The sequence below is a fragment of the Somniosus microcephalus genome, chromosome 27 (genome assembly GCF_052327205.1).
Source record: "Somniosus microcephalus isolate GS21.2 chromosome 27, FLI_Smic_1.0, whole genome shotgun sequence".
Taxonomy (NCBI): domain Eukaryota; kingdom Metazoa; phylum Chordata; class Chondrichthyes; order Squaliformes; family Somniosidae; genus Somniosus; species Somniosus microcephalus.
The window spans coordinates 11,832,772-11,853,282 of record NC_141013.1 but is presented as its reverse complement, the minus strand read 5'-3'; the positions used below and the strand labels follow the sequence as shown (position 1 = coordinate 11,853,282).

Sequence of the window (20,511 nt, the reverse complement as noted above, 5' to 3'; positions counted from 1 at the left end):
CGATCGGAGACTTCCTGCGAACCTACCTGCTAGCTCCATAGATCCCGAGGCTTCCGATCCTGGGCCTCTCCTCTTGGAAATGCACAGGGACCCGCGTATCCCAGGGGTGCAGGCAGTTCGCAAGCACCCCTGGGATCACGTGGGCCAGCCCAACCAATGGAAGAAGGGAATCCCCCTTCATACTTTTGACTATTCCGTTCGCACAGAACTGTCAAAAGTATGAATGGGGATGGCTGCAAAAATGCACCAACACACTGAAATAACTGAAGAAAAACCATTACAGATATAAAATTAATTAAAATAGCATTTAATTATGTTAAACAAAAATTTAATTTTTTGAAATTTTTTAAAATATGTTTTAACAGAGCTCAATATAAACTTACCTTATTGGACAGGGTTTTTAATTTATAAGTGAGTGATAAAATCTTATTTTTCAATTTTTAAAAAACTCTTCTGCTGGTAGAAGCAGGCCATACGTCAGTCTTTACCAGGTGTACGAATTCCACGGCCTTTCAGCGGGCGGAAGTTGAGCAAATAGCGCAACTCTCCACCCGCAGAGGCACTTTTCTTGGGCATGCGGATGATCTGTCAAGTCTTGACAGATCGCAAGTTCTGGGTTTCAGCACATGCGCTTCGCACGCCTAAACCCGGAACTATGGCCACGTACGCACCCGTGGGGGGTCGGAAACCATGAGCCGTTGTAGTTCAGCGAGCGCAGGGGTGATGGGTGAACGAGACTTGGTGCGAGTTAGGACACAGGCAGCAGAGCTTTGGATTCCTGTGCCCTTCCAGAGGAATCTGTATCCTTGGGTGGATCTACGTGCTTCTTATTTCAAGATACTAGTACGTGTTACTTTGGGCATTAGCCTCATTTCATAACAAACGAATGAGGAGGAAAGACAGCATCTTGTGCTCTCTTGCTCCACACGGTTAGCGCTGGGACAGTAATGTGAGATTCCCGATCCAGCATTTCAGTGGCTTTAAAGAGAAAGAACGAACGTACATTTATAAGATGCCTTTCACGCCCCTCAGGAAGCCCCAAAGCACTTTGCTTGCAATGAATTACTGTGAAGCGCAGTCATTTATGTAGGCAAACCCGGCAGCCAACGTGTGCACAGCAAGATCTCACTAACAGGAGACGAGATTAAATGACCCTGTCACCCGCTGATAGTGCCGTTGGTTGAGGGAGGAATGCTGGCCAGGATACTGGGAGGACGCCCTGCTCTTGTCTGAATATTGCCGAGATTTTGCTCTCAACCTGAAGGGGCAGAAAGAGCATTTATCTGAAAGACAGTATTGCTTGGCAAGGTTGCACTTCCTCAGTACTGCACTGGAGACTTATCAGAGATTACAAGCTCAAGTTCTAGAGCTGGGCTTGAACTCATGAGCTTCATTTTAACATGAATAACCTATCCCTGCAATCTATGCATCAGATTACTTATAGTATCTGCACTGACACAAGACTGGAATTTTTACACCCCTCTTGAGTTTACACAGAATCAATTATCAGGAAAGAGATTTACAATCAGAAAGAGCGAGACAGATCACAAACCCATTTGAATACAGAGCTGGGTCTCGTTTTCAGTAATATGCAGATTTAAGCACCAAAATTTTAACCCCCAAAAGGCTGAGCAAATCTCACTCCCAAATGAGTGAGACTCGACAGGCCATGGGGTGGTTTAAAAACGCAGGCGGCAAACTGTACCTTCTCCAGATCTTGACGTGCTCAGAGTCCGTGTACGCTTTAAGGCATTCGGTGATCCGGTCACCAATCTTCAGCAGGCAGCTGCGGGTGTGCTGGAGCTGCTCCTTCTCCGAGAGCCCATCGTCCGGCTTGTCCAGCTGTTTCAGGGCTTTCTTCACTGGTCTCATTCGCTCCTTGCACTGATCGGGCAAAGGAGGATAAACATTTACTCACCAATGCTTCACTGAAGTGAATCACTCAGCCACGCGAATTTAAACCCAATCTCCTCAGTTTTGGGGCCATTTCTGCCACTCACCGTACCCTTATTCTCTTGAAGTTGTTGACTCAAACAGTACCTCACTAAAGTGCTCATCGTTCATTCAGCAAGAGATGTAACCGTGTGTGAAGGGGTAATCTACTGGAGTTAAGCTCCACCTTGTCCTCACCTGATATTCACAGATGCTCACTTTCCAGCTGAGGACACTGGATAGGAATTAGGACCAGGAAACCTGGCTGATTTCTTCCCTTCTTAGTCCAGGGCACTAAAACTGACTACATACCTACCCGGGAGTGCCTTATGGGACAATAACGCTGCGTTAACCTGAGCTGACAGTGCTTGATGGGACGGTGCAGAGGGAGCTTTACTCTGTATCTAACCTGAGCTGGCAGTGCAGAGGGAGCTTTACTCGGTATCTAACCTGAGCTGGCCATGCAGAGGGAGCTTTACTCGGTATCTAACCTGAGCTGGCCATGCAGAGGGAGCTTTACTCTGTATCTAACCTGAGCTGGCAGTGCAGAGGGAGCTTTACTCGGTATCTAACCTGAGCTGGCAGTGCAGAGGGAGCTTTACTCGGTATCTAACCCGAGCTGGCAGTGCAGAGGGAGCTTTACTCGGTATCTAACCTGAGCTGGCAGTGCAGCGGGAGCTTTACTCGGTATCTAACCTGAGCTGGCCGTGCAGAGGGAGCTTTACTCGGTATCTAACCTGAGCTGGCCGTGCCTGATGGACTCTGATATAGAAATGTTCCATTCGCCACCACTAATATTCCTCACCTATTAATCAGCACAAAATTCACAGAAAATGTTTTTCCAGGTTAATTTTGCATAACTTTGTTTAATCTTGCTTCCTTTCTTCAAAGGGTAACGGGAAAAACCCAGTAACAAATACCCTGTGTACAGCTGACCCCTTCATTCTGCTGGAGTCACTTACAATGCTGAATGTCTCCTGGTCCAACTCATCCTCGCCCTCCTCTCCAATTGGCACTGGATCATTGCCCGCTGTGATATGGACTGGACCCTTGGGCACAGACTTCCGAACCTTGTCCTTCGCATCAGACTTCGTCTGTTTAGAAGAGGAGAGAATAATACTGCACAAGAAGCCAAGCCTTGCATCGAAATTAACAAAAGCAAAATACTGCAGATGCTGAAACTCTACAACAACTCAGCAGGTCAGGCAGCGTCTGTGGAGAAACCGTTATCGCTTCAGTTCTGTTGAAAGGTCATTGACCTGAAACATTAATTCTGTTGCTCTCTCCACAGATGCTGCTCCACCTGCGGCGTGTTCCCAGCATTTTCTGTTTTTTTATCTAAACTAATGCACGAAAGCGAAAACAGCCAGCGCTTCTGGAGTACGAGTCTGAGTGCATCAGAAGTTTGACGATTTGAGAGTCCGCCCGCCTTCAGACCGACCAGCGATGATGCTGTTCCAGAACCCTTTCTCCAAACAGGCCCTGTCCCGTAAATTCAACTTCTGTACGGAATCGTCCGCGAATCCTTTTAAACTGGCTCATGTCAAAAACACGCCAACTGAGGCGATGCTCTGTCGCGATGGCCCAGCAGTTAAGTTTTCACAGAGCTACCAGCTTGGCTGATGACACTTCTTCTCCCCCACTGCCACCTCCCCCCCACCCCAGCAACAACACAAAACAGCGGCTGACAATTCTTCTGGGCCCGAGTCAGTCGACCCAAACTGGGCCGGCGATGCAGTTTTCTTCACATGGCCGACCACGTGGACCTTGCAGAAAACTAAAGCCACCATCGTGAGTCTGCAATTGGTACATGGGCAGATTCCATCACACCAGCATCTGAGGTAATCAGACCTACTTTACATTACAACACTTCAAAAGTACTTCATTGGCTGTAAAGCACATTGGGAACATCCTGAGGCCGTGAAAGGCGCTATATAAATGCACGTTCCTTCTTTATCTTTGATCTGGCCAACACAAGCTCTCAGTACCTTGTCCTTCTTTGCCTTGGTCTTCTTTTTCCCTTTCTGCCCATCTTTCTCCTTCTTCAGATTGCCCTTCTCCTTGTTCTCCTTGTTGTCTTTCTTCTTCAGCTTTTTCTTCACGGGAGCTCGGTCCAAGCCGCCATCCTGCAAGGAGAACAAAGCCGCACCACTCGTAAGATCAAACCTTTAAGAGCCAGTTACGAACACTGCTCTGTGGCCAATATCACCACAGCTCCATTTATAGGAGAAGTTTTTTCACGCAGCGAGTTATTATAATCTGGAATTCACTGCCTGAAAGGGAGGTGGAAGCAGATTCAATAGTAACTTTTAAAAGGGAATTGGATAAATACTTGATGGGAAAAATTTACAGGGCTATGGAGAAAAAGCAAGGTGAGTGGAACTAATTGCATAGGTCTTTCAAAGAGCCGGCACAGGCGTGATGGGCCAAATGGCCTCCTTGGGCACGGTGGCATAGTGGTTAGCACTGTTGCCTCACAGCGCCAGGGACCCGGGTTCAAATCCGGCCTCGGGTGACTGTCTGTGTGGAGTTTGCACATTCTCCCCGTGTTTGCGTGGGTTTCCTCCGGGTGCTCCGGTTTCCTCCCACATTCCAAAGATGTACGGGTTAGGTTGATTGGCCATGATAAAAAATTGGCCCTTAGTGTTAGGGGGTGAAGTAAGATTTAAAAATGAGCGTAACAGGGCACGTTTAGTAGAACGCAATTGCGCAGCAAAATGTGTAAAGATGAGATGTACTAATTATTCTATGTTTAATTGCAGAAATGACCATACCAGTTTAGAGAGATGAAACTTACAAAAAGAGACAATGACATAACCCTTTTCTGGAAAAACGAAACTTAGTAGTGGTCAAGAGAGGGTCTCGTTTCTCAGAAATCACATGACCTGATGACTCATTTCCAAGAAATCAGAGGGGCCACAGGCCCATACAGTGAAAAGTGAAACTTATGTTATTGGTTACCTTGTAGAAGTTAGGCACACCTAGTTAGTGATTAATGTATAGACTTTTAAATCGATTGGACCTCTGGAGTAGGAGGTCTCGGAATATGTGTATAACTGTGTAAACCTCAAGAGATTCGGTGGAGTTGGGGCCTTGTGTTGGGACGCAAGAGCCATAGCTCCCCAGGCCTGAATAAACCGTTTTACCTCAATTATTGGGTCTGTCTTTCTTACAACAAGCCAGTGTAGTCGACTTTCTATATCACTCAGTCCACACTTTGGGGGCTTACATCAGGGGGGATTAAATACGTGGGGTTACGGGGTTACTGGGATAGGGCTTGGGTGGGATGGCTGTCGGTGTAGGGACCGGGTGCTAGGGTTTGGGTGATCAGCCATGATCTCGTTGAATGGCGGAGCAGGCTCGAAGGGCCGAATGGCCTACTCCTGCTCCTATCTTCTATGTATGCAGTGCGAGATATTGGGCCACAGGTAGAGTGCTGCGCCTATTCATGGTCAATCTACTTAAGACAGGACAAGGAGGCGGTGGAATGGACTTAAGGAGGCATAATGAAGGAGATTCTTGATTTAACATCACTGAACTAAGGATAAAGGTCGCTGAGTCAAAATCCTGCGATTCCCTACTTAACAGCACCCTGGGAGCACCTTCACTACACGGGACTGCAGCGGTTCAAGGCGGCAGCTGACCACCACCTTCTCAAGGGCAATAAATGCTAACCTTGTTAGTGACGCCCATAGCCTGAGAACAAATTCAGAAAAGTTCTATTCTCACTGGAAAGGAGGCGATGGGCTTGGAAATACGGAAGGGCGCTGCTGTGTGTTTGGTGGGTGGGCTTTGTATAATGTCAGGACAGGAAAAGCAGCTGTGACTGAAAGTCAAATGACCCACAAGGCAATATTTTTTTTTAGTGGCGGGAACACTAACATGGGGGGGGGTCAACGGGTAGTGTGGAAAGGAAATCCATAATAGAATAATTAGGATAACAGAAAACGCTGGAAAAACTCAGCAGGCCAGGGCAGCATCCGTGGAGAGAGAAACAGAGTCAGCGTTTCAGGTCGAAGACCCTTCGTCAGGCGAAAGGTCATCGACCTGAAACGTTAACTCTGTTTTTCTCTCCACGGATGCGGCCCTGGCCTGCTGAGTTTTTCCAGCGTTTTCTGTTGTTATTTTGGATTTCCAGCATCCGCAGTATTTTGCTATCATAATAGAATAATTAGGCATGGACTCTGGAAGGAATGGGACTGATGGGCTGAATGGCCTTCTCTCATACCAGATTTTCTTGCGCAGTTACTTCACAAAACAGGAAGGTAAAGTCGCTCTCAGTCTCCGAGAAACCCAGGTTGGTAAATCGCCATGACAACATTTTCCAGCTACACTTTTCTCACCAGTCAACTTCACTTCGAGAGGAAACCTGCACTTAAACAGAAGAACCCCCACAATCACCTTCAGCTCTCCATCCTCCTCTGACGCATTGTCAGAAAGCCGAGGGGATGAGATGTCATTGCCGCTCTCGTCCTTCAGTCTGGGTGCCTTGTTCTCTTTCTTCACTCTCGGTTTCCTTTTCTTTGGTTTTGTCTGTTCGACACAAAGCAACAATTAAAACTCTGCAGACAAAGAAATGTAGTGAGTTTCCACGTCAAGCTCGCTCGCTGCCTGTCAAGTCAATGTGTCAGATTAACTCCGAACGTAACCAGACCCATTGCTGCTTCAGGGAAGAAAAAGTTGTGATAAACTGGACAGCAGAAACCCGTTCTGATGCACTTTACATTTGTATGTCAGCTTAGTTGGCAGCACTGTCATCTTTGGGCCAGGGGATGGTGGGTTCAAGCCCCACTCCAGGACATGTGTTTCAATGCCGTACTGGGGGAGTGCTACATTGTTGGGGCTGTCAGACTTTGGACGAGATGTTACATCAAGGCCCTCAGCTTATACCAGCGGTTCAAGTGAATGTTGATGACCCCATGGCACTATTCGAAGTTCAGGGAATTAGCCTGGTGACCTCCTCAACATCCACCACCCAAAAGCAGATTAACTGATTAATCGCATTTGTGTTTGCAAACATAACAGTCAGTGCACTTCAAAGTAATACATTCTATCTGAAGCACTTTGAGATGTTTATAAGATATGATGTGGTGCTATATAAATGCAAATTTCTTTTCTTCGTAACTCTGTACTGGAAGGATAATATACAGAGAATTACATAGTATTTACAGCACAGAAACAGGCCATTCGGCCCAACTGGTCTATGCCCGTGCTTATGCGCCACACAAGCTTGCTCCCACCCTAACTCTACCAACATATCCTTCTATTCCTTTATCCCCCCTCATACTTATGAGCTTCCCCTTAAATGCATCTGTGCTATTCACCTCAACCGCTCCCTGTGGTAGAGAGTCTGTACATTCACGGATCCTGAACTCTCTTTCCCAAGTCCTGCTCCACCTCTACTTAACTAACCTCCACTTCCTGCTTCAAAACATCCTTCTTGATCATGTCTTTCTTCAAGAGCTTGATCAGGTAATCAGCTCGCGACTGGAGGTGTTTGGCCTGTGGTTTATGATCAGGATCATCTGGGAGAATCTGAAGGGGGAGAAACACCAGAGATGTTCCATCAGTTACAGCTAAAACTGCAGGAGAGACACCAGCAAAAATAATCTTTGCGCTTTTTTTTTTGGAATACCATGCGTTCCATGCTCTGGGCATTTTAATTCCAGTTTAAATATTATTCAGCTCCCATGACCACAACTTTTATTTTTCAAAGTCTGGGTATAGCTCCCAGGCAAATGGACCAAGATGTCAGAATATAATGGAAATACTTTTAGTTTTCAAGTATACAACGTTTCTTATGAAGCACTACACTGGCAGTAGAAATTCTCCAGTCTTTTGAATGTTTAGATGTGTCTCGATGGCAGTCCCATTGAGAAGGGGGACTGGGCTTTTCACCCTCACCCCCTCTGCCCCACACACACTGAGTTCCGAACACAACTGTGCTCCTGCAGGAAGAGGGCGAGTGGAAAATCAGAGGCACGGACACCCGAGAGGTCTCGTGTGCCTCCTAGTGACCCGAGTAGGAGCAGCATGGGGGAAGGACCGAGAACAGCTCACACCTCATCCCACCCGCTTTTGATGGCGCGAGGTACAAAAAGACTGGGAAAGGGGAAGCAAAGCAAATCTGGCTTTCCTCATTACTTTGTGCTTATTGGGAGGGGATGTGTTAATGCTGGGGAGTTATCAGCATCAAGCACTCCCCCAAGTTAGTTACAGCACAGGTTAGATGCTGAGTGAAGCTCCTTCAACAACGTGGCACAGCAGAACGCCCCCTTCCAAGGTGGCATTTTTCCACTTCCCATGCCAGTCATCACAGAATCACAGAAATCACAGAAACCCCACAGTGCAGATAGAGGCCATTTCGGCCCATCGAGCCTGCACCGACACATATCCCACCCGATCCCCGTAAACCCTACACCAACACATATCCCACCTGATCCCTGTAACCCCACGTATTTAATCCCCCTAACACTAAGGGTCAATTTATCATAGCCAATCAACCTAACCCGCACATCTTTGGACTGTGGGAGGAAACAGGAGCACCCGGAGAAAACCCACGCAAACACGGGGAGAATGTGCAAACTCCACACAGACAGTCACCCGAGGCCGGATTCGAACCCGGGTCCCTGGCGCTGTGAGACAACAGTGCTAACCACTATGTCACCATCCTGTGGCCTCTCCGGCTGGGAGCGCCAATTTCATGCAATTGGCCCACGTAATTTGCCCAAACTTGTTGCATATAGGACCCTAGTAACCAGCAAATAGGAGACTAATTCCCCATCAGTCTGGGCTGCATTTTAAGTCATGTCCCAGAGGTAAAAGTCCAATGTTGAACCCACTACATCATCTGGTCCCCAAGAAAACTACCTTAAAAAAAGAGGAAAATCCATACAGGAACAGAGGTTTAATTGACTCCCTTCCCAATTAAGCCTGGACGCAAAGCAAGCTGCAGATTTATTCAATGGAACATGGAATGGCCTACCTTATTGGTAAGCTGTAGTTCTGGGTCCATTTTTATCTGCTCCCAGTTGCTATAACCACACTCATAGATTCCTATCAGCAGATTGGAATCCTCGTCCACACCCCACTCTGTGTCGAAGTGCACAGCCTTCGCATGACAGGGTAAGCGGTACCTACGCAGAAGGAACAGCATGTAAATCACTGCACTTCTGAGGGATAACGTACAAACTGACCTCGGTGATAACGCAAGGCCCATTTAAACCGGTTACAGGAAACTTTGTGTTATCCGGAGGCTAAATGTCCGGCAAGCTCGAGCCACCGGCAAAAATCAGGAGCCGTTTTGTTAGGTTTTTTTTCTTCTCGTGGCTTTTTTTTTTTCAACAGTCAGGCTCTGGAAAGTCTCTCTGAAGCTGTTGCTAAGCTACAGAGACGCTTCCAAGGTACGGGCCAACTGTTTAGAAGCTGTTGCTAAGCAACAGTGTTTGTTGTCAGATACGGAGATGAAAAGCTCCGTATGCTTCAACATTAACGCTGGTGTGTCCGGCAGTTTTGAGGGAACGGCAGCAGCTCGGTCCCGTCGGTGCCGGATAGCACAAAGTTTCCTGTACCAGCTAATGGTGTGCTTCAAGCTATGAGGCCATCCACCTCCTGAAACATGCGTTGCCCCCGACAGGCTATGGATAACATAGAAACATAGAAGATAGGAGCAGGAGTAGGCCATTCGGCCCCTCGAGCCTGCTCTGCCACCCAACGAGATCATGGTTGATCATCCAAATTCAGTACCCTGTCCCTGCTTTCTCCCCATATCCCTTGATTCCTTTAGCCTTAAGAAATATATCTAACTCCTCCTAGAATATATTTAATGAATTGGCCTCAACCGCCTTCTGTGGTAGAGAATTCCACATGTTCACCACTCTCTGGGTGAAGAAATTCCTCCTCATCTCAGTCCTAAATGGCTTACCCCTTATCCTTAGACTGTGACCCCTGGATAACATGGTGAGCTTCTGTCTGCTGCCTATCTGGTGTGCGCCCTCCATAAGCTGCGATTATAGTTGCTCAATGCAAGATGCAAAAATAACAGGAAACAGTTACAAGTGACCAGTAACAGAAAGCTGAGGGCGACAGTTGATCATTGCTGCCCCCCCCCCCCCACCCATCCCCATTCCAAAAGGTACCGATTCCTTGCTGGGATATAGTTCCACAGGCGCCAGCTGCCCTCTGGCACCTCACCCACTCCCGTAGAAGCCCCCAAAGGTCAAGTGTTCACAGGCTGTTCTAGCCACAGGTTAGCGTCACAGCTGACCCCAAACCTGTCCTGACTCACCATCCACACACTTTTACCCTCGACCTGGGGGGGGGGGGGGGGGGGGGGGGGAGGTGTGTCACTATATAGCAGGCAGCAATGGGAACGCTGGATTATTCCCACCCCCTCAAGCCCAGGGACACCGAAGCCAACTCCAGCAGCTTAAACACTGCCTTGAGATCAACTTTGTCAGCACATACAGGCCATCAAACTGTAACAGTGGCCATGTTAACCTGCTGCTATCTATTTAATACAATACAGGAGCACGTATTTCCATTCTGTCACACTTGTCTGTCAGACATCAAGTGTCGCCCTCAGAATTCTGTGTGCCACTTAAAAAATAAAATACAGAGACAGTCACTTGGAATCTACAAAGACACTTGCCAGGAACAGAAAATACCAGAGCCAGAATGTCTGGAGCATCTTAATTGACCTCTGATCATACTTTTAAAAATGTGTGCAATTAATCTCTGAATAACCTCATCCAGTGCTTACTTAACAGGAATTAGACACTGTGGCTTTAAAGTGATACAGCTTCACCTCAGCAGAATATTACACTGTACACTACATGGCGTAATGCTCCTGTCCTCATTACCATCCAACTTACTGCGAGTAGTGCCGTGCGAAATCCACTGGTAGAAAAAATAAATGCCCCAATTCAGTATCTTCTAGACCACAAATTGCTGAACTCACTTTTTTCTTTCCTCAGGGTCGATGGGAATGGCTTTATGCAGAGCCTCAAACTCATCTTCGTGAATGAGAATTGATTTGACATTGACCTGGACACCTGAAACCTTGATAGTTGGTCCCCTCTTTTTCCCAGGACTCTTGCCTGTAACAATGAGTTGAAAGCACAGTGTGTGTGAGCAACCAGTTCGAGAACAGAACACAGTCATGTGGCTCCCCTCCCAAGTCCAATAATTATGCTGTTGAATTATGTTGCTTTGAAGTCGGTTTCTCCTGGTTTACCTAGAACATATTAAAAGTCTTGCGTACAATGTCCTGTGAGCGTCACACTTACTTTCTGTCACACTTTAGTACATCCTTTGACTCTCAATGAGCAACACCATGGGCGGGCTGCCGGTACAAAAATAAATCTTGAGAATCGTGCATAAATAGAGTGAGCCACTCCCCTCCCAGGATAAATATGCTGTTAATGCTGTTAACTGTTGGGATCTGTACACAGGAAATAGCTAAGTTAGGCTAACTTGACATGAGCAGAATGCATTACGGGCGAATGCCTTGAGGATGGCTACGGGACAAACTGGCTTAAAAATACAACAAAGAGAGTTCTGTGAGAAAACAGGCTAGAGAGACCTTGAAATAAGGAACTGTAACCAGCTGGAACAGATAAGGTTAGAACAAGAGAAGCAAAGTCAGCAATTGAGAGGGAGTTAACACAACTCAGCTCAGCTATGCTTGTTTGCTAATCTGTACAAATGAGTGATTTGCAACACAAGTCTCGAGTCCCAACGCTGCAAACTGCCATCAGAGGTATTGTTTGCATGACCCCGATGGGACTTATGCTTGTGAGTATATAGATGTAAAGCTTGCTTGTAGTCTCTGTGTGGTGTCAAATATCAAGGAACAGCCACATTATTAATCTGGCGCTAATTAGGGGTAGTTTTGTCCATGAGGAACTGGCCAAACTTACTTCATGTAGGCCCTTACAGCCAGCAGACCTCACTCCTCATGAGGGACGCATGTCACGATCATGAGACTGGTAGGGTTTTTGGGGGTGGGAATACCTTCAAAAATTTCTCCCCCCTGGCCTCCCCACTCAAATTTTTGCATTTTCTGCAGCCAAGATGTTTTTCAGTGGACACCGACCGTGGCTCCTCAGCCTCTACATCAACGTTCTCACAAATCACAGAAGTTGGAACTCAGGAGCAAAGAGCAGACCAGGCATACGGAACAGGTAACAAGAGCCCAAGGGACGGTGCTTACCCTCGATGCTAGAGTTTTCTTTTAGCTGCTCCTCAAACTCCTTGAGGGCCATCACACAGCCATTGTGTATGAGTTCACCCAGTCGCTGGAGGTCTGCGATGGACTTGTCTACCAACTCCGCATCACGAGCTATACCCTCCAGCCTTGGGCAGAACAAAAAGCTGAATTTCAATTTTTTTTATGTTACCAAAGCATATTATATTAAAAAATACAATACATTAATATATCTTGAAGTATATAATGGACAATAAAATTACAACGTTCACTCCAGCAATGTCTCAATGGACGGAGGGCCAGGGTAGACCCGAGCCAGACAAACCAGGAAGCTACTAAAAGACTTGCATTTCTACAGCGCCTTTCACGACCACCAGATGTCCCAAAGCGCTTTAGTCAATGAAGTACTTGTGAAGTGTAGTCACTGTTGTAATGTAGGAAATACGGCAGCCAATTTGCGCAAAGCAAGATCCCACAACAGCAATGTGATAAATGACCAGATAATCGTTTTTTTAGTGATGTTGATTGAAGGATAAACATTGGCCCCAGGATACTGGGGAGAACACCCCTGCTCTTCTTCGAAATAGTGGCCGTGGGATCTTTTACGTCCACCTGAGGGGGCAGATGGGGCCTCGGTTTAATGTCTGATCCGAAAGACGACACCTCTGACAGTGCGGCGCTCCCTCAGCACTGCACTGGAGTGTCAGCCGAGATTTTTGTGCTCAAGTCTCTGGAGGGTGACTTGAACCCATAACCTTCTCAGTCAGAGACAAGGGTGCTACCCACTAAGTCATGGCCGACACTAGGGTTAATCCGTCGTCTGCACTGAGTCAGTGGTTGGGGTGCTGCAATTGGCCTCAGTGACCTGGGCTTAGGCGTCAGTAAAGAATCAAAATCAGCCAGGTTCCTAATTGCTCCTCTCCAACCCCTGCTGGAACGTATTTGTGTGGTCATCAGCGGAGGACAGCATCGGGTTTGGCCGTGACAGTCAAACTCTCGGGTCGGGATTCACACATAAATAACGGCCACTGGGACGGGGTGTTGGGAGGGTAGCTGCTTCTCACGAGATTCTTACCCGCAGCAAGGAATCAACACCTTCAGGGGAGAGGGGGGAGAAAAATAGATGGAAAACAAGTGTACAAATATCACAGGTCAGACACATGCAATGATGTGGCTAAAAGTTTGGTGGGGGGAGGAGACATGAGATAAAAAGGGACATGACTATGCAGAAAGGAGCCTTACCTTTCAAGAGGGGCACCAAACTTCTTATAACTCTTGATGAACCTGCAAGAAAAGGATAAGAAGTGTAATGGAAACAACTTCCCTTAAATTCTCTCCATTTTCCCCATATATAAAAAAAACCCAGAAAATGTTGGAAATACTTAGGTCAGGCAGCATCTGTGGAGAGAGAAACAGAGTTAACGTTTCAGGTCGATGAGGAAAGGTCATCAACCTGAAACGTTAACTCTGTTTCTCTCTCCACAGATGTTGCCTGACCTGCTGAGTGTTTCCAACATTTTGTGTTTTTATTTCAGATTTCCAGCATCCGCAGTATTTTACTTCTGGCTCTCCATTTTCCCTATGTTTTAATTAGGCATTTCTTCCCTTCCTTTTGAGGGGAAGAAACAGTAAACCAAAGTTTTTTTTTGTCACAAAGAAGAAAGCAAGACGAGCAATAAAATTGTAACCCTGCGTTCTGATTAAGGATTTAACACTAATTAAGCAATATTACAGCCCTTTCCAAACCTCCAGGGCCCATGAAATTCAAACAGAACAAACTGAGGACTAAGCTTCCTAAGGCTTTGTAAGCCGGACTATCAAGGCGTGTGGCACATGGGCGGCAGGATGGACATTCCTGGCCTACTCAACAGCAACGACAGCACCTACCTCCTGATTTCAGCATCTGTGAAACCGTCCACCATGTCTCTGCGGACTGTCCGGGGACGGCCTCTCCGCTTGGGACGCTTCTCCCCGTCATCGCTCTCCTCCGTTTCGCTCTCCGACCCAGATGACCGCTGCCGCCTTCGCCGTGATCCAGCATCTGAATCGCTGCCGTTTGCCTGAGCCTAAAACCAGCAGCAAAGCTACGTTAAGACACCAGTCGGCTTTTTCCCCTTTCCCTTCCCGAAGGTGTCAACTTCCTCACCAAGGTACAGTTTCATAGTCAGAGGCTTCCCTTCAGTACCTCACCCAAGTGAGCATTCTTCACGTGAGCGCCTATACAGTGAGTCAGCAGCCCATTCAACCGTGGAGATGTCACGAGGAAGACTGATTCTGTCTTCATACAGCATCCACACATGTACAGTTCCAAAAGGAATCACCGAGTACTGATCAGGAACATGGTCTAATTTCCCCCCTCCCTAACCAAGGGGTGCTGCAACCGACTGCAGCTCCAATACTACTGGACATCATCGGCACAGACTGTGGGTGGACCATGTCCGGGACCAGCCTGGTCTGTAGGGTTCAGAGGTAGCGACTTTACCGCTGAGGTATCGGGAGCCATAACCAGTTTCGTTTTTAGTCGAGAGAGAGACCAACCCAAGGCCTGCAACAGACCACTGGAAACCTCTCACAATAACGATTTATGCTCGTTTAAAGTCTGATCCTTCTTTAATGTGAAGTTCAGCATCTTCTGTAAAAATATCACTATTTTTACTAAGATGAGGAATGTTAGTTCTAGGAAATGGAACACTTCCCATTTCAGGCACCCAGTATCGGTGTCAAACACTCCCAGGTCGGATACAGCATGGGTTAGATGCAGAGTAAAGTTCCCTCTAACCTGCTCAAACAATGCACCTTGGGCGCAAACCTCATGAGAGGGTCACTAATGCGTCAGTGTGACATTTTTCCATTTCCCACACCAGCCATCCTGTACCCTCTCGGAGTAAGAATGCCAATTTTGAGCTGTGAGGAATGAGAACCGCCCAAACCCATTTCACCCAGAAGCATTACAGGCAGCAGACAGAGAGTCTCCTCGCTCAATGTAGGCTGGATTTGAACCTGGGCCCAGGGCTGAAAGGACAGTGGATAATCCCACTGCATCGCCCAGTCCCTCCAAACACAGCACCATTTTTGTAGGTTTTTAAGGCTTTTTCACGGCTTCAGAAACGAGAGGAGTGACCCCAGGTTCCTCTTGTCCACGAATCATCTCGCTGGGGGGGGGGGGGGGTTTAACCCTTTTTCTCGTTAAAATTAAGCTTTAAAAAGGCAAGTTACACCAGCAAACACTAGCATAAAAACAGCGTTATATATTCCACATCAGTCAGAACAAGACAGTTTGACTGGCAGCTCTGTAACCATGGTCTGAGTGCTGCCCGCAGTCCCTCAGACAAGTCCTGGTTATTAGCCGCGCTGCTCCAAGGAAATGTCTCTCCAAAGGCAGCGAGGGGGGTGGAGGAAACACTCCAGAGCAGGAGCCGCTCCTCTCTTTCCCAGCTGTTCCTCAAGCTTCTGATCGGCATTGACCCTAAACTCTTCACATTCCAGGGAGACTAGGGAGACCAAAGAAAGAAGGAAAGACACTCAATGGACATACACCAATGGGCTTCTGTCCTCTTGCCCGAGAGGATGAGACACACCTGACGTTCTCGCTCTCTCGGGCTGGACACTCCGTACCTTTTTAGTTGAACTCCTGCTCCTCGGGAGCATGTAGATTTCTTCCAGCTCTTTCTGCCGCGCCTCCTCTTCGATCTTTTTCCGCTGCTCCTCCGGGATGATGTCATCCCATTCCTTAATCTGCTTCTCGTCCACTTCGGGTTCGTTCTCCTCCATTGTGGTGAAGTTCGCCACCTGGAAAAGCGTGACGAGGAAGAGGGAGGTCACACGTTGCAGTCAGCACAGGACAACATACCTGTCCCGTTCCGTCCCCACAAGAGGTGCCAGCAAACATTACAAATGAAAGGTTTCGCCTGCAGTGCTAAGAGCGCAGTGACAAAACATGCAGAAAATGTCAGCGCAGCTTGCTGAATATTCCCAAACAATCCGAGTAACTTGCTGAATATTCCCAAACAATCACAGAGCAACTTGCTGAATATTCCCAAACAATCAGAGTAACTTGCTGAATATTCCCAAACAATCACAGAGAAACAGGCTGAATATTCCCAAACAATCAGAGTAACTTGCTGAATATTCCCAAACAATCACAGAGAAACAGGCTGCCTCAAATGCGAGTGTGGCTTCCCACTGCTGCAGGTATAGATTTACGAGCAGGAAGCAACGCTGTTAAAATATCCCGCTTTTAAAAAAAAGCAACAGAAAAAAATTAGCCGGCAAAGGGGCAGAATGTGAGGACTGAAACTTATCCGCCAAAGGCTTTCAAGTCAGAAGTGATCGTCTGCTCTTCAAAATAAGGCAACGCCAGACCGTGATCTGGACTGTCCGAGAGGTTTAGGGAAAAAACACGTAGGCCAGAATTTACTGTAAAACGAATGGCGAGGCTAACCGCGCTCACCATTATTTATGTGCAAATTGACAGCAACTTCAGGCGCGCAAGTTAAATGAGAAAATCTGGAAACTGCTGTCCAAGATACACCACTCCTCCGTAAGCTGCGCAAAAACGGCACCTCGCCGTCTGGTACCCCATTCAAATGTATTGAATGACGTGAAGTTCCCGTACTGACGTCATAGATACGGACTAAACTCGCCACAGAAAGTTAGAGCAAGTCTAACAAACGGGCCGGCTACAGTAAATTCTGGCCCATGGTAAAAGGCCATGGCTACAGCGCAGCACAGCAACCAGGATTTAAAACATTCAGAGAAGGTAAATCTGGAAGTAGTGGCAGTTTTTAAAAGCTTGTAGGGGGCAGGGAAGATTGAAGGAGGCAAAGAGTTGCAGTTTTGCTATCAAATCCCTCCATGGCCTCGCCCCTCCCTATCTCTGTAATCTCCTCCAGTCCCACAACCCTCTGAAATATCTGCACTCCTCTAATTCTGGCCTCTTGAGCATCCCTGATTGTAATCGCTCCACAATTGGCAGCCGTGCTTTCAGGTGCCAAGGCCCTAAGCTCTGGAATTTCCTCTCTAAACCTCTCTCTCCTCCAAGATGCTCCTTAAAACCTACCTCTTTGACCAAGCTTTTGGTCATCTGCCCTAATATCTTATGTGGCTCGGATAACGCTCCTGTGAAGCGCCTTGGACATTTTACTACATTAAAGGCACTATATAAATACAAGCTGTTGTAGATAGAGTAGGAGATGGTGCATTGAGTCTTGATTTCAACAAAGTGATGAGAAAGAGCATATAGGTCGAGGCGTTTGTCAGAGCACTGACCAACTAGTAATACTGATAAATCAGAGACCAAGGCTGCAGTGTGAGTGAGAGAAAGAAGCATCGAGTGTGCATGCATGAAGGAGACATGCTGCGCGAGAGATACATCTCTAATTCCTAGGCTAGAAACGTCTGTAACTCCAATATGCAGCATCAATACACCATCGCACTGCTGACAGCGATGGGCTCACAGTCCTTCAGCAACCTTACCTTGAACTGGGAGAGCAGTTCATCAGTCGGACTCACAGACTGTTCATTCTCTCTCGTTTCCGCGAGGCGTAGGATCTCTTCAATGTCCATTTCCTGAAAGTGGGAGGTGTATTTTTTTTTTACTAGCTAGCTTGAATCATTGAGTCAATCACAACAGAATACTGTGTTAAAAGTAATCTCCCATCCTCCCCCCCAAAGGCACTGATTCGAGGTTTTACAGGCACCTTGCCGTAGCCGTATTCATTTGTGCACTTAGGTAGTGAGCTTAGCAAGGTGCAACACAACACAACCTTGCCCCAAGGTTACTTGCATACACTTTCAGCAGGAGTCACTGGATAGCAATCGGGAGCAGGAACCCTGTAATACTTTCTCTCACCCTAGCCCAGAGACCAACTGCAGCACCTTCACCACCTCCCCATCTGACAGCCTAAGTCAGCACAATCTCAGATCAAACCTGGGATCCTCCAGCTCTGTATGGCTCAGTACCACAGCAGCCAATGCAACGCATGCCAAGTGAACCGTGGAAGAAGCTTCAAATGAAACCCACACTTTGTTCTGAAGTGACCCAGGAACATTTCTACCATTTTCAGCATAGAATTATACAGCGCAGGCGGCCATTCGGCCCGTTGTGCCTGTGCCGGCTCGTGGAAAGAGCTATCTAATTAGTCCCGCTCCCCCTGCTCTTTCCTCATAGCCCTGCAAATTTTTCCTTTTTAAGTGTTTATCCAATTCCCTTTTGAAAGTCACTATTGAATCTGCTTCCACCGCCCTTTCAGGCAGCGCGTTCCAGATCACAACAACTCGCTGCGTAAAAATTCCCCTCCTCTCCGGTTCTTTCGCCAATTACCTTCACTCTGTGTCCTCTGGTTACCGACACTGGAAACAGCTTCTCCTTATTTACTCTTATCAAAAACCCTTCATACAATTTAGCATCTCTAATTAATATTGCAAAATACATGAGCGTTTGCTTTGTAATGTAAAAACTGCCAATTTCATTTATGAAACACATTTTTATAAATAAATGAAAGGTTGACACCAAAAATAAATGTTAAAGTGCCAGAATTCACCGAAGTTTTTCCCCCCTATAACTGGGAACATTTTGACCGAGTCTAGACGCCTGCAGTACCTGTGGCTCAGATTCCTCGCCCTCCGGCTCTTTGAAGAGTTCCTCAGCTCCAAACTTTAAGATTGCTGTAAGCTCCTCCTTGTTAAATGGTGTTGAGCTGAAAGCACAAGACGACCATTAGCCACCTCAATGATGAATGCTGCGCCTATTCTGTACGGTGTGATCTTCGCATTAATAGGCAGTCACTTGGGGAAAAGTGCAAGATACTCTTCTAAAATGCGTGCATTTTTCCTCTTTCCCCGTCAATTGTCTCCTCTCCTGAAGGTGCTGGCTCCTGGCCTGGGAGAGTCTGGGCTCCTTCCAGTATCTCATTCAAGTGAACATTATGTACAAGTCTTGATAGATATCAGAAGGCTTTTCAATTGCAGGGGACAACACAGGCAACCCCAATTCTTTCTGCACTCCGATGTCCATGCTCTCGCACTTGGGGGAAGAGGGTTTGGGGTCATTGAACAATCAGCTGGGGCAGGAGCCCCATGCCATTTTTACCTCTCCCTAACACTACTTTGTTGAGGTCAACTGTGATGCCCCCACTGCGGTCTCAGCTGAGGTCAGCAAACGCAGCACGCACCTGTGGTAAACCACTGTTTGTATTCCACTGTGTACATGCCTGGACATGCCTCGGCTGACTCCTCCCACAAGTCCTAGTATAAAGGTGACTGCTCCCCAGCCCTTTGTATTTCTGGACCGGTCGACCACTCGAGGCAGACCTTCATTCTTTTGTTAATAAAAGCCTTTAGTTACTCTCTTAACTCTCGGTCTTTTATGAGTAATTCATAGCGCATCAATTTTATTAACAAAATTTTTATAATGGAGAAGATCCTCACACCAGCATGCCTGAACTTAGATCATCGGGAGGCGGACTCATCCACCAAGTTTACTCACTGGCTTAAGTGTTTCGAAAAATTCCTGACCGCCTCCGCAGCAATCAAATCGGACGAGGACAAACTGGATGTCCTGACCTCCAAAGTGAACCACCGAGTGTACTCGGTCATCCAAGACGCGACCTCGTACGCGGACGCTATCAAGCTCCTCAAGGACCAGTACATGCGCCCAGTGAACGAAGTGTACGCCAGGCACCTTCTGGGGAGTCGTAAACAACAACCTGGGGAATCGACCGTGGAATACCTTCAGGCACTGTCTGTGCTTGGCCGGGCCTGTGGTTGTAAGGATGTAAAGGCCGCCGTGTACACAGAGGAACTTATCCGGGACGCTTTTGTAGCAGGCCACAGATCCAATTACACCCGACAGCGACTGTTGGAGCAGAGTGACCTCGACCTCAACAAGGCCTCTGAACTCGCACTATCATTGGATGCAGCCGACCGGGGCATGGATGCCTACTCCTCTGCACCGTGGACGCCGCGGGGAATGACAGCCTGGGACACGGTAGGGCCGCCTCATAGCGCCGTGCCACCCCAGCCACGGCCCAACTACCGCAGCAGTGTCCCAAGGCCAGGCAGCAGTGCCCCAAGGCCAGAAATGCTACTTCTGTGGCCAGGCAAAACACCCCAGAGCACGCTGCCCGGCGAAAACGCGATCTGCTCGGGCTGCGGGAAGAAGGGACACTACGCTAACGTCTGCAGGGCCAAAGCCACCCCGAACCCCAGCAGCGCCGCGTGTGGGCCATGCGGGCCGCCATCTTGGGCCTCCCCGGCCATGTGCGAACCACCGGTACAGCAGCCATTTTGGACGCCTCCAGCCACATGGGGATCATGGACGCCGCCATCTTGGACGACAGCCGGAACGCAGCAGGCCCCCAACACCGCCTCAT

The 20,511-nt window shown here is 47.7% G+C and overlaps 1 protein-coding gene across 1 annotated transcript in view; it reads right to left on the bottom strand.

Moving 5' to 3' along the window:
- chd2 (chromodomain helicase DNA binding protein 2) overlaps window positions 1–20,511 on the bottom strand; it is a 97,202-nt gene that overhangs the window by 9,825 nt on the left and 66,866 nt on the right. Inside the window, exons 20-32 of the mRNA XM_085968960.1 lie at window positions 18,741–18,837; window positions 17,615–17,707; window positions 15,755–15,928; window positions 14,027–14,205; window positions 13,382–13,423; window positions 12,146–12,288; window positions 10,892–11,030; window positions 8,918–9,068; window positions 7,345–7,467; window positions 6,334–6,465; window positions 3,921–4,058; window positions 2,895–3,026; window positions 1,706–1,884 (exon numbers count right to left, since the gene is read on the bottom strand). Coding sequence (XP_085825086.1) covers window positions 1,706–1,884; window positions 2,895–3,026; window positions 3,921–4,058; window positions 6,334–6,465; window positions 7,345–7,467; window positions 8,918–9,068; window positions 10,892–11,030; window positions 12,146–12,288; window positions 13,382–13,423; window positions 14,027–14,205; window positions 15,755–15,928; window positions 17,615–17,707; window positions 18,741–18,837 — 1,722 coding nt within the window. The remainder of the gene's footprint in view (window positions 1–1,705; window positions 1,885–2,894; window positions 3,027–3,920; window positions 4,059–6,333; window positions 6,466–7,344; window positions 7,468–8,917; window positions 9,069–10,891; window positions 11,031–12,145; window positions 12,289–13,381; window positions 13,424–14,026; window positions 14,206–15,754; window positions 15,929–17,614; window positions 17,708–18,740; window positions 18,838–20,511) is intronic.